The 14,141-nt window shown below is 47.1% G+C and overlaps 1 protein-coding gene across 3 annotated transcripts in view; it reads left to right on the forward strand.

Moving 5' to 3' along the window:
- Positions 1 to 3,005: 3,005 nt before the first annotated feature.
- The window catches only part of NARS2 (asparaginyl-tRNA synthetase 2, mitochondrial), a 62,429-nt gene continuing 51,293 nt past the window's right edge, over positions 3,006 to 14,141 (forward strand). For 2 of the 3 annotated variants that reach the window (XM_061458081.1, XM_061458082.1), the window contains exons 1-5: positions 3,006 to 3,160; positions 6,408 to 6,517; positions 7,326 to 7,446; positions 8,106 to 8,246; positions 13,314 to 13,394. In XM_061458081.1, the coding sequence (XP_061314065.1) occupies positions 3,035 to 3,160; positions 6,408 to 6,517; positions 7,326 to 7,446; positions 8,106 to 8,246; positions 13,314 to 13,394 (579 nt within the window). In that variant the 5' untranslated portion in view covers positions 3,006 to 3,034. The remainder of the gene's footprint in view (positions 3,161 to 6,407; positions 6,518 to 7,325; positions 7,447 to 8,105; positions 8,247 to 13,313; positions 13,395 to 14,141) is intronic. The other variant, XM_061458083.1, reaches the window with a different exon arrangement.

The following is a 14,141-nucleotide window of genomic DNA, read 5'->3' on the forward strand; positions in this document are numbered from 1 at the left end:
GCCCCATCCCTGGCAGTGTTCAAGGCCAGGTTGGACACAGGGGCTTGGAGCAAGCTGCTCTAGTGGAAGGTGTCCCTGCCCGTGGCAGGGGTTGGAACTGGAGGAGCTTTAAGGTCCCTTACAACACAACCCACTCTGTGACTCCATGAAAAGCCATCTGAGAGATCATCAGCTTTGCACTTTACTTCATCACTCTTTTTGTTCTGGGGAACAAATTCCTGCCCTCTCCAGTGATATCATTTGGTCTTTGGAAAGAAATAGATTCATCCAGATGAAAGAACTTCAATTCCAGTCCTATAAACTTGAGGCCAGACTTTCCTCTTCCTTCCAAAGACCCATAGCTGGTCCTGGAGCAGATGGGTGTGAGGGGAAGGACCTTACCCCTTTCCTGGTGTATTTAAACTGTCATTGGTGTTACTCCCTAATTTTTCCCTAAATTAATTCTTTATTTGGCCTAAAAAGGATTTTATGAGTCAAATAACACTGGGAAAAGATATTCTATTGCAGTATAGGCTGGACAAGAGAGAAAAACCTATAGGTGAGAGCAGTAAGAAATGCACTGTCTGTGATAGGACAGAAAGAACACATAACATGCACTGAACAGTCATCATGCACTTGTTTAACCTTCACATTAAGCCAGGAGTTCCCTGAATGACTGAGCCCTCTTTTCCTACCACTTTACATCCTGTATCTCTGCCTGACACCGACACTGAAGCAGCGCCAGCTCCTTCCTGAGCTGTGATGGTCTCAGAGAACACATCACATCGCTGTACCAACAGCCACCAAAAGCTCAATGCTGGCCCTTACAGGAGGGGATGGTGCCTGGCATTAAAACAAAACTCATTTTGTTCACTTAAGAGTACCGAGACACTTGTGTCCCTGACCCCAGTGCTAAGGCATTAACCTGCATGTGTACAGGCAGTCTCCCTCATTCCTTGGAGCAGCCTGGAAAAGACAAGTTGTCCTTGTTGGCTGAGGATGCACTTGCAGCCCCCCCTGCAGTCTCCTGTCCTTCCTGTTTCTTATCCACCCAGTTGTGTTGTGCCCTTGCCCTGAAGCTCTAATGCCTTAGGATGGCCTTTCAAGGCAGCTCAGAGCTCAGGCCTAGACTAAGAGATACAGGAAGGGACATGGGCTTACTGGGAGCAAAGGCAGAGGTGAAGGAAGGGCCTGGCAAGCAGCATGGGGACTTTGAGGACAAGCAGCTTTTCATGCACAGATAAAAAGCACCACAGGGGAAAGCTGAAACCAGGCATCTACAAAGCTTTGCTCTTCTCTTTCCCATGAGCCCAGCTTGTTCCTTTTAAACGAGGTCTCTGGCTGGCAGTTCTTTCTGTACCTGAGACTTTGACTTTCAGCGAGGCAGCAATTTGCCTCCCTACCAAAGCTGCCTCCCAGCATCTCCTGGCCCTGGGGCATCACACTGCTGCTGTCTCTTGTTTCACCCACCCGACTCCAAACATCAATGCACAGGAATGAGACAATCTCTGACCACAAGCACAGCAGATACGTTCTGCTGCTGCCTTCCTGCGGTGTGACTGCACAAGAAGAGGAATATACATGGACCAGGCAAAGGGCAGAGTAAAGCAGCAAAGCCTGGGCTGGGTGGGGAAGCAGGACTGATATTATCCCATTTTCATAGAACAGTTTGGGTTGGAAGGGACCTTAAAGCTCACCCAGCTCCAACCCCGGCCACAGGCAGGGACCCCTTCCACTAGAGCAGCTTGCTCCAAGCCCCTGTTGTCAACCTGGCCTTGAACACTGCCAGGGATGGGGCAGCCACAGCTTCTCTGGCCACCCTGTGCCAGCGCCTCAGCACCCTCACAGGGAAGAGCTCTCCCTCACGTGCAATCTAAATCTCCATTCTTACAGTTTAAAACCACTGTCTGAGCCCTGTCATTACAGACCTTAGCAAAAAGTCTCTCTCCATCTTACAAGCCCCCTTTAAGTATTGAAAGGCTGCAATATGATGCCCATGGAGCCTTCTCCTGGGGGCTGAATGATCCCACCTCTCTCAGCCTTTCTTCATAGGAGAGATGCTCCAGCCTTCTGACCATTTTCTGGACTCATTCTAACAGGTCCATGTCTTTCCTGGGCTGGAGATGCCAAAGCTGGACAGAGAACGCCAGGTAGGATCCCACTGCAGCAGAGCAGAGGGATAAAATCACCTCCCTAGACCTGCTAGCCATGCTTCTAATGCAGCCCACAATCCAATTGAATCTCAGGGCTGCGAGCGTGCATTGTCCAGGTTTTGCCCACCAGTATTCCCAAATCCTTCTCCATAGAGCTGGAAACACTTCTCCTTCTGCAGAGCTGGAAGGACAGAGGGTTGTGAGGCTGAAAAAGGGAAAGAAGAAGGGCCTTGTCCTCCGGCAAGGCCTGCAGAGCAGAACCACATCCTGCATCCCTGATTAGGAAAAGCACAGGTCGATCCAGTGCTTATCCCGCTGTGTAAGAGAAGGATTCAGCAGCACAGGAGCACTGTACACTGAGGAGGGCAGCTTCTCCCTCCATCCTGCTCCCACAAGGGCTGGGTGAGGAGCAGGGCTGCAGCCTGGCCTGGCTCCGATCCCAACGGGAACTGTCTTGTTCCTCAGGTGCTCCAACCTGGCCCCATCCCTTCCTTCTGCAACGGAAGTGGTGGGAGACCAGGCAGAGCTCCTGAGGCACAGGAGGCAGCCACAGCACTGCCAAGGTCCCAGAGAGCAGCAGCACCCCTTACCCGAGCCATGGGGATCCCCTGTGTCCCAAAACAGGGGTCCCTTCCCGCCTGCCATCGGATTCCTGCGAGGGCGATGCCGGCCTCCTGCCATGGCACTTCACGAACTACATTTCCCAGAAGCCCTTGCGCGAGAGGCTGTTCTCGCGATGGGTGCTCTTCGGTTTCGATTGGCTCTCTGGGGCAGCCCCTCCCTGCGGCTATTGGTTGAGGCGGTCACATGATGCTCTCGTCTCGTCTCGCCTCACGGGAGCAGTCGGCCGTGGCGGGCTGCGGCCGGGCCGGCGGCGGGAGCGGCCCCGCTAGGCCTGCGCCATGCTGCGGGCCCGGGGCGGGTGGTGGTGGCGGCGGGGCCTTCGCCGCTGCGCTTCCCTGCCGCGGGCGCTGCGGGTCCGTGAGGCGCTGCAGGCCCCGGAGCCGGTGGAGCAGGTTAAAGTGCAGGTGTGTGGCGGAGGGGTCGCGGTGTGCCTCTTAACGACCGACACCCACAGCCTTAGCGGGCGGCAGGGGCCTGGGCTGGGCACCCCGGTGCTTCAGGGAGACGAGATAGAGCCTCCGCAGAGCGTTTTCCTTTGGTTAGAGATTCCCTTTGCAGTCTGCAGAGCCAGGTTTCGCTGTGTTAACTCAGTTTGAGATTGTTAAATCAGCTCCAAAGCTGTGAAGTTACTCGGGATGTGCAGCGAGAGGCTGCTACTGTAACGGGTTGTACTGAAACGTGCTCTTTACACGTTGGGTTTTATCACCTGATTGGTTTGGGAGAGTGAAACGTTGCCTCTGTGCTGATGGTTTTACAGCTCTGAGGGCAAGATTCCTGCCGGGCTGTGTAAATGCAGCTTTCCCGCAGAGATCCAGGGGTTCCTGTGGCAGGGGCTTGCAACTGGATGAGCTTCCAACCCTCTTCCAACCCAAACCATTCTGTGATTTGCTTTAAGCCTTGTTCTATAGTCCCTGTTTTAGTGCAAGGCCCTTGGCTAGGACAGTGTAGTTGTCAGTATTTCTGGGTGAATCTGTAAAGGGCTGGGCTACTTGTAAAAGTGTTAAACTGAACTACCAGATGGGACACTGAGATGAGCTCTTAGGCAGAAGCTCTTCCCTGGGAGGGTGCTGAGGTGCTGGCCCAGGGTGCCCAGAGAAGCTGTGGCTGCCCCATCCCTGGCAGTGTTCAAGGCCAGGTTGGACACAGGGGCTTGGAGCAACCTGCTCTAGTGGACAGAGGGTTGGAACTGGATGAGCTTTAAGATCCCTTCCAACCCAAACCAGATTCTGCTGACCCAAAAACCAGTTTCAAACACACTGGTGTTCATGCACACACATAGATGAAGCCTAATGGGGTAGGAAGAAACTCATCCAGTACAGGTGATTTTCTGTTGTAGTTCTGTGAATAATGCAAGCTGGAATAAACTGATACTGAAATTGGCAGTACTGCACTTTTATTACCCCAGGTCCTTGCTGCTTTGTTGCTCTGGTTCTATGCTGGCAAAACTGGGGGTGTTTTTGTATTAAACTGGGTTGGGGGACTGTTCTGGCTTAAACCCAACCTTCTTATAGCCAGGTTGTTGGAATGTGCAGTCTGCTCTGAGTTGGGATTGTCATTACACATTGCTTCTGGTAAAGTGTGAGGTGGTCAAAGGAGTGCCGCCGCAGCCCCTGCTCCTCCCCTACAGGCCTGTGGGTATGCTCTTATTTCCTGTTGCAGGATGCAAGACTAGGCTCCTTAACAGATCCCAGAACAGCCTGATGAGGTGGAAAATGTTTCATTGTTCAGGGGTTTTGTGTGTTTTGTTAAGGAGCACTTAAGAGGAAAGAAATTAAGAAAACCATCTGCCATTATACATTAAACATTCATCAAGTATAATGTCTATGACAGGTTCTGGGAATTTAGTGGAATGCAGAGGATAAGCACAACAGCTTCAGGTATGTTACAGTATGAAATACCTTTTAAACACCTGTTTCTTTAGTCATAAGAATGTGAGGGATCAGACTTTAGTTTTAGACTCTTGTTTCTTGCAGTAGTTCTTGTTTCAGGTGAAAACACCCTGCAGAGCTCATTTAGGTAAATGTGTGAAATTGTGAGCTTGGAGCAAAAGCTGAAGTTTCATTGATTATTGGGTTTGTGGCTTTAAAACCTTCCACAGTTCTTGTATGCAGTTGTCCTCTTCCTTCTGTACAAACCTGGCTAATGCCTTGTGTGTGTTAGTGGTAATGTCGTAGTTTTAAGAGTGCTTTTGTACTATTCAATGCCTGAAGATGGTTCAGTCTAGACAAGAGAAGTTGATGGATTCCCATTTGTTTGGCATAAAATCCCTAAAGCAGTGTGAAGTTATTGGAACAATTTGGACACTTCCAGTTAAACAAAAGACAAAACTGCTGGGAAAAGAGGCAGTTTGGTTCTTTAATCAGCCCTGGTTCTGGTTGTTCTCTATGGTATTATTGTAAGATTAGCTGGAAGCTCCCCAGCAGATAGTTTTGCTTTTAAGGGCAGCTTTGTCTCAACACTTGTGAACTGAGGAGCAACTGAGGAAGTTGTATTTCAGATGCTGTTTCTTTTGCTTGGTGGCTTGGTGCTGACTTTAAATTTAATTTCTTTTAAAGGAAATACTGTTTTTCATTGAAAACTCAAATGCAATTGTTAACCTAACAGGTACATGGCCAGTGCTGTTGTTTTGCTGTTATAAAGAACTGCTGTGCTACTCTTTAAATTCTTTTCATCAAACTGGACAAGAACATGGCTAGATTTTTTCTTAATGCATCTTTTCATACCAGTATTGAATTTGAAGTGTAAGGGGAAGCATCCAGGGCATTAGGTTTTCAGTCAGAACCTCCCTACAGGTGATACAGCAAAAAAAATTGATACTAAAAATCATAAAATCGTAGATCATGGAGTGGTTTGGGTTGGAAAGGACTTTAAGATCATCCAGTTAAAACCCCCTGTAACGGGGAGGGATGACTCACACTAGACCATGTCTCCCAAGGCTCTGTCCAGCCTGGCCTTGGACACTGCCAGGAATGGAGCATTCACTTCTTTGGACAACCTCTTCCAGTGCCTCGGCACCCTCACAGTAAAGAACTTCTTCATTATATTTAACCTGGGCTTCCCCTGTTTCAGTTTGAACCCATCAGCCTTTGTGCTATCATTACAGTCCCTGATGAAGAGTCGTTCCCCAGCATCCTTGTAGCCCCTTCAGACACTGGAAACTGCTCTGAGATCTCCACACAGCTTCTCTCCTCGAGGCTGAACAGCATCCAAACAGTCTTGAGTGTGTTATAAAGGACTGTGCATCCCTGCTCTCTCCTGTTTCAGTAAGAAGTGTTTTGAAGGGACATCACTAATAAGAATACATACTTTGCTAAAACACTTTTCATCTTCAGAACACACTTTCTGTATTCTCAGCACCTCAGAGCTGCAGGTTGGTCTTAGCTACCCCTCCTCGACTCAGGAGGAGATTTGATGTCTCTGCCTAAGGATTTTTTTCTCTTTGCTTTGAAGTCAGTGGAAAAACTGAAACTGATTTTTCCTGTTAATTATTTTTCTTCTAATATTTTGTTGTCCCTAAAGAAATATTTCCTTTGATTTCAGTAAGAAGTTAAAATAGGGCTAAAGTAGCTTGTCCTGCTCAGCTGGAAAAAGATTATCACCACACTGAGCTGGTGCCAAGAAATAACAAATTCCTTTTTCTTTTACCTCTAGGGCTGGGTCCGCTCTGTCCGATCCCAGAAGGAAGTTTTGTTCCTACACATAAATGATGGGAGTTCTCTGGAAAGCCTCCAGATCGTTGCTGATCCCAGCCTGGAAAACAGGTTGGTCTGTTTGAGATACCTGAGGAAATATGTGGTGAGCAGTGCTTGGTGGAATCTGCTCAAGCCTCCTTTCCTCTTGCCAGTCACTCACCTGACCATGGGAAAGGCCCTTTGGCATTCTGGGCTTTCTAGATGTGTTTTTAGGATGGAATATGTCTGATTACTCTGTCTCCAAGCTGAGGCCTTGTGGTTCTTGTCTTCTGAGATTAATTTGGACCTCATTTTCTTAATAGCTGTAGCAGTGTGGTCGTTCTGGACTACTGCTGGACTTGCTTGGATATTGCACAACATAGCCAGGGCTAACCAGGAATAACTGTCCCTCAGGTTTTGGAAGGCTGTTGTTCCTATAACTACCTTGGGGCAGCCTTTGTAGGCATAACCCCTAGATAGGCATGTCTGTTGTACTGTAATAAAGGAATGTACTTGTTTTACAACTTCATTTTGTTTGTTACTCTCGATTGTTCTTTGCGCTGGGGTTGGGAGTTCTGGGATGATCCAGGAACCTTCAGCATGTAACTTGATTGTTTTAACTTTATTTCTCTATAAGCCTGGTTTGTTCCCACAAGAGCCCCTTGTCTCTTTTCCCCTTGCTTGTTCAACATTCCTAACTTGTCCCGAATTCTTCTATAGCTTTGTGAATCTATTCACATTCCCACTTGTAGCATTTAATAAACTTTCAGTTCATGGATTAAGCCCTATGGCTGCAGTATCTCTTGTGATCTAAAGTGGTCCAGCTACATGAACAGGAATTTCTCTTCTGAATGTTGTTGTCTTTGTTTCTGAATGTTGGTTTTCCTTGGTCTTTTAGGGACCTGACTTTTGGAAGTGCAGTGGAAGTGCAAGGGAAACTGGTCAAAAGTCCTCATAAGATGCAAAACATGGAGCTGAAAGCTGAAACCATCCGCGTGGTGGGACCTTGTAATGCTTTGGTATGTCACTGCAGCAGGAGCCCAACTGGTAGGACCGCTTTGGAAACGGATTTCAGAAGGTCCAAGTATGCAGCAAAGCATGCTCAGACTGTAGTTTCTTTAAGTCTGATTGATCTTGCAGGCTTTTATTTGTCAGCAGTGTCTATAGGGTACCTCAAGGGTGAAACATGGGATCACCATGAAAGCTCTTCTGGGGCAGAGCTGTTTCTATGTGGAAACTGGCACACATGCTAGCAGCTTGTCCTGCCCAGAAGCACTTGCCTGTGCCAGGTGGTTCCCCTGATTCAGTCTGGCTGGGATGTGAATTGGAGAAGCAGTGGGACAGGCAAAACACTCCAGATTATGCAGGAGGAAGAACCGTACCTGCCACAGGCATGTTTGGAACCGGCTCCCCGTTGCAGCAGTGAGATGAACTTCAAGAAGACTCAATGTCTAAAAGGGTGAAGCATTTCAGAACAGTACCTTCTCTTGTGTTCATGGCTCTTGCTCTGCTGTAAGCATTATAAAATCCACAGAATAACTACAGGATAGGCAAAAGCATCCAGTTCTTCTCTAACAACAATTGAGTCTTAGTAGACAGAAATAGTATCACATGAACAGCAGTAAAACTACACTGACTACAAGTTCTCATCCTCTTATTTTTCTTTTCCTGTTTTCAGTTGTTCCCCCTGAAAATGAAGGAGAGGCACCCACTGGAGTATGTCCGACAGTTCCCTCACTTGCGATGCAGAAACAACACACTCGGCTCCCTCTTGAGAATCCGCAGTGAAGCCACTGCAAGCATCCACTCGTTCTTCCAGGTACTCCCCTCTGTACTGAGCTTAGGTCTAAAACATTCCCCCAGTCTGGCTTCCTGGAAACACACTGGGAGGGAGGGAATGTGTTATCCTGACTGCAGGGTATGGATTCAGCTTTGAGGGCAACAGTACAAGAGGAACGTGGAGCTGTCGGAGTGAGTCCAGAGGAGGCCATGGAGCTGCTGTGAGGGCTGGAGCAGCTCTGCTCTGGAGCCAGGCTGAGAGAGCTGGGCTGGGGCAGCCTGGAGAAGAGAAGGCTCCTGAAGGGGAGACCTGAGAGCAGCTCCAGTGCCTAAAGGGGCTGCAGGAAAGCTGGAGAGGGGCTTTGGACAAGGGCCTATAGGATCAGGCCAAGGGGAATGGCTTTAACCTGCCAGAACAGGGGAGACTGAGCTGAGCTCTTAGGCTGAAGCTCTTCCCTGTGAGGGTGCTGAGGCGCTGGCACAGGGTGCCCAGAGAAGCTGTGGCTGCCCCATCTGTGGCAGTGTTCAAGGCCAGGTTGGACACAGGGGCTTAGTGGAAGGTGTCCCTGCCTGTGGCAGGGGTTGGAACTTTAAGATCCCTTCCAACCCAAACTAATCTGGGTTTTGATGATTTTAGACATGATGATTTTATTTCTAGGCTTGGGCCAGGCTGAGGCCTTGGCCACTGTGTTGCTTAAGATCAGGTCAGCACATCTGTGGTCTTCTTAGCATCTCTCTACCCACTTCCTGTTAGTTATTTTATCCCTTTCCTTAAGCTGCAACATACTTGCCTGTGAGTGTGTGTCATCTGTGGAACACAACATGATACGGAGTTGTTTAACCCATCCTCTGCAGTGACCTTACAGTCCTTGGATAGAAGCCTCATCCCACACAGAAAAATCTGTGATGCAAGAAGGCTCTGACAGACTGACTCAGAGCTTCACACTTTGCTTCTCAGTTCTTACCTGTTACTGGGTTGCAAGTCTGTATGAATGCTGTTAGCTGAGACTGGAAGACTCCTGTTTTGATGCATTACAAACTGATGGGTGAGTAGCACCTATGTTTTATGAATGCGTCTCATTCAACTTGTGGGCATGGCACAGGCTGTGTTCAGGTGGTAGAGGCAGCAAATTAACTCCACAGATACTGTATAGAGAAAGTGTGATTTGCTGTGTGAGTAGATAAAGGTAGCAATTCCTCTAGCACACCTGAGCTCTTTCTTTTAAAGCTGTTCATTGAAGTCATAGAATCCCAGACTCGTTTGGTTTAGAAGGGACCTTAAAGCTCATCCAGTTCCAACCCCTGCAACAGGCAGAGACACCTTCCACTAGAGCAGCTTGCTCCAAGCCCCTGTGTCCAACCTGGCCTTGAACACTACCAGGGATGGGGCAGCCACAGCTTCTCTGGGCACCCTGTGCCAGCGCCTCAGCACCCTCACAGGGAAGAGCTTCTGCGTAAGAGCTCATCTCAGCCCCCCCTCGGGCAGGTTAAAGCCATTCCCCTTGGCCTGTCCCTACAGGTCCTTGTCCCAAGCCCCTCTCCAGCTTTCCTGCAGCCCCTTTAGGCACTGGAGCTGCTCTCAGGCCTCCCCTTCAGGAGCCTTCTCTTCTCCAGGCTGACCCAGCCCAGCTCTCTCAGCCTGGCTCCAGAGCAGAGCTGCTCCAGCCCTCACAGCATCTCCATGGCCTCCTCTGGACTCGCTCCAACAGCTCCACATCCCTCTTGTGCTGCTGCCCCAGAGCTGGATCAGGAGTGCAGGGGGGCTCTCCCCACAGTGCAGCAGAGGGGGAGAATCTCATTCTTCAACCTGCTGCTCACGCTCCTTTTGATGCATGTTTTAGTTTAGATCAACTGGTTTTAGAGGGGGAGAATCTCATTCTTCAACCTGCTGCTCACGCTCCTTTTGATGCATGTTTTAGTTTAGATCAACTGGTTTTAGAGGGGGAGAATCTCATTCTTCAACCTGCTGCTCACGCTCCTTTTGATGCATGTTTTAGTTTAGATCAACTGGTTTTAGTTTGAGTAGAATCATATTAGGAGCATTCTGATTAAAAATTTTGTGTGTAATGATTAGTACAGCCTGAATAATGTGAAAATCATTGGGGTTCATTTTCTGGTCCCAAATATGTTTGTACATGTCTCCTGCAGTGGCAGAGAAGGCTTGCTTGCTCTAGAAGTTATGTGTGTGGAACCGGATGGTATTTGGAAGACTTTTATATAATTTTAATTAAATTTTAATTTTACTTTCCTCATAGAATAAGCGTGTCAGGTAAAGCTGCTGCTGTTTCAGCGTTGTGCCAGCTGGAAAGACTCAGCCCAGCCGTGTTGGGAAGCAGTCTTTACTGGTGTGGAGCCGCTAGATGGCATCGCCTACAACCGTTTGTGATTTCAAACACGGGCAAGGAAGGCAGCCCAGATAAAGCATCTCACTGTGCGAAAGGTTTTACTTCAAATTAATTCCTGTTCAAGCTCTGACATACCTTCCTGTTCAAGATGCTCAAGAGCTGAGCAGCATAAAAATATATAAAGTATCATTAATTTAGTAGCAGCAACTGCACTAGAGTTATACTTAAAAGGATGAGGAAGATTTGGTCTCAGACCTGATATTTGCAGTTACTTATGTCATGACTCTCCTCTCACAAGGAACATCTGTAGTTTGCTCCATTTCTGATGGAAGGGAAACTGCCTTTATATTGCCTCCTACCAAAACTGTTTGCCCTCATCCCCAAAATGTTGCAGTTTCCAGCTTGACAGTGTCAGAACATACTATAATCAGGAAGTATAATCAGAATGGATTATACAAGAATGTGAAGAGGGACTCTTCATCAGGGACAGTAGTGATAGGACGAGGGGTAGTGGGTTCAAACTGAAAGGGGAGGTTCCAGTTGGATATAAAGAAGCTCTTCCCTTTGAGGGTGCTGAGGCACTGACACAGGGTGCCCTGGGAAGCTGTGAATGCTCCATCCCTGGCAGCGTTAAAAGCCAGGTTGGACAGAGCCTTGGGTGACATGGTCTAGTGTGAAGCATCCCTGCCCATGACAGGGGGTTAGAACTGGATGATCTTAAGGTCCTTTCCAACCCAAACCATTCTGTGATTCTTTTGAGTGTTTTCACTATGCAGAGCTGTGAAGAGCCTGATGCTGGAAGAAAATAAGTGGGTTTTTTTTTAATACACACTTGAAATTACCCAGATTCTCTGTAACTTCAGAAACATTTGTAGCCTATTCATTTCCATCAGTGAATGTCTAATGCCAAATGCCTTTGGTTTGGATGCTGAAGCCTAAAATGTCATCTTTAAATCTTCTTCTGAGTCCTGTGGTCCGTGTGGGATAGGCACATTGTTCCTAGGAACAGTGAAATAGTTGCCATGTGAATGGCAACCTCCACTTTGCGCTTCCACTGACTTCCAGGTTTGTCAGAACCAATAATGTGACTTGAATCATACTGAAGTGTTTTAGGAGCTTTTATAAGGGGAATTATCCAGGAGTCTTTTTATGGGATTCTCATCTTTGAGACCTGTGCAGTTCACGTTCTAAAGCGTGTAGGGGATCTTCTGTGTGAAATGTGCTTCTTTGCTGCATCTCCTACCACTGTCTGAGGAATTTAGGCAATTTTCCAAACCTCATATAGGGCTGGGAGGCCACATGAGCAGCAGGTCTCTGGAGTATGCATGGAATTGTGGCAGACCTGGATTTCAATAGGCTGAAACCACCCTCCCCTGGCAAATCAAGTACTGCTGGCTCCAAAACTTCTTGTGTAGTAACTGAGTCTAGGTGAGGAGCTCCTGCCAGGCACTGAGCAAGCTGAGGTCTTTCACCTGTAACCAAGGTAGCATAGAGCTGATAGTAGGGACTTTGCTCCCACTTGTTGTGTTGTAGTACTTCCACAAAATGCACTGCCTGTCCTTATGACCTCTTTGGTCCAAAGTAGTTTTAGTTTGATTCTCAGGATGGGAAATAAATACTGTTCCTGTCTTTCCAGCCTTTTAACTAGCTGGTGGTAAGGACCGGGACCATGTGAGTGGTCAATTTGTATGAATCTGGTACAAGCTGTGAAACTACAGCTTTAAAAACATTTCCATTTTATAGTGTTTTGGGTAAATAGACAATGTTACATCATTGCCTGTGTCCTGGTAATGCTGGTACACCTTGATTTAAAGGGATTCTCTTGTTGCAGTGATGCAAGAGAGAAGAACAAATCCCTTGTTCACAGCTTAAATCAGGTTGTTCTAGGTTCTTGTTTGCTTTGACATGCACAGGTATGATCTGTCCTCCAGCAGTAGTCTCTGGAGTGACATTGAATCAGGAAGGTGATGGTCAGTAGAGTTCTGTTCCTGGTTTTGCCTCTTAACATGCTGTGTGGGACTGTCTGAGGTCAGCTTGATGTACCCATGCACTGAAAATTGGGTTGCAGCTGGTTTAAAAGCCATGGCTGCACTACAGACAAACCCAGAGAGTAGGGGCTCTTTCCTCATACAGCCTTGGAGTCCTCTGCTGAATCTATGAACTATTACATGCATGTGTAATTAATTCTCCAGGTACCTAAAATATGACCAAGCCAGGGTCTACCCTGTCTCTCAAAATCAGTTTGACTTCAATATCTCAGGTGATGTGAGGTGGAATTGATGTTTTCATGGTGGTTGGCTGTTCTTAAGGCTTCTTTCCTATGCAGTGTTACGTAACACGCTTGATCATTTCTCTTAGTGGAGGACACTACAAGAGTATCCTCTGCCTAACCACCATCTTCCAAAAACATGGAAGAAATTGAAGTATTGAGGCCATAGAGGTGAATTTGATGGAAACTGCCCCAAAATATAATATTACTGGAGAAGGATTGGGAATGAAGTGGAGATGGGCAGTTGCAAAACCCCATAGTAATGACATATATCTCATTTCTTTATGAAACACGGAAGAAACAGCACAAGTCGTAAGCATGGATTTGTAAATCATGCTAGTATTTAGGTAGTCCTCAATCCATGAAGGCAGAACTTGCCTGAAAGAGCAGGTATTCTGTCCTGGTTGGGGTCTCATAGCTGAGTTTTGATGGGTACTGGTTGATGCCATCCTTGAATTTGGTATCTTTAACGTGAGTGTTCTGTCTGTTCCAGGACAAAGGCTACGTGCATATTCATACCCCCATAATTACATCAAATGACTGTGAAGGTGCTGGAGAACTCTTTCAAATTGGGGTAAGTTGGCTTGTTGTGTAAAGTTTGGTTTGGTTTTTGCTTGCAAAGGAGTTCTGGAGTCACTGAAGGCTGGAAGAAAGGTTTGTCTTTGCAAAACTTCTCCTTTATGTACTCCTGTGAATGTATCTTTAATATAGCAGTCCTTTGCCTCAACTAATAATTTAGACAGAGTTAAACAGATACATTACTTTATATTCTTATTGTTATTATTATTGCTGGTTTGGACATTACTCAGCTCCTTTTGCAGTGATGAAGTTTTTCTGTCCCTGGTGCTGTGGAGAAGTTTCCAGCAGAGAATAACAGAGGGAGGTGGAACATCTTATTTAGCAGGAAGATGTGATTATAAGAGGCCAAGAGATGGCATGGGACATTCAGGACAGCTCGTGACACACAGATTTCTTAACTTTTTAATGAAGGCTATAATTCATTATCAGCAATACCTAAAACCCCTTGCACAAAGAATCATAGAGTGGTTTGAGTTGGAAGGGACCTTCAAATCTCATCTAATCCAGCCCCCCTGCAATGAGCAGGGATATCTTCAACTAGATCAGGTTGCCACCTGTGTATCTATCCCTACATGCTACTCCTGTTGCATGTTAGAAGTCTCCCTCAGCATTGCCAAGTCACCCCATCCATCCACCTAAATACTGCCACAATCTGTTATTATACACAGTACTTCACATCTTGGTTCAAAACCTCCCATGAAACTTAAATCCAGCTAAACCACAAAGATCTTCCCCACAGACC

The sequence above is a fragment of the Pezoporus flaviventris genome, unplaced genomic scaffold, assembly GCF_033815535.1.
Source record: "Pezoporus flaviventris isolate CSIRO_AGI_PZ_B2104156 unplaced genomic scaffold, CSIRO_AGI_Pfla_v1 ptg000025l, whole genome shotgun sequence".
In the NCBI taxonomy this organism is placed as follows: domain Eukaryota; kingdom Metazoa; phylum Chordata; class Aves; order Psittaciformes; family Psittacidae; genus Pezoporus; species Pezoporus flaviventris.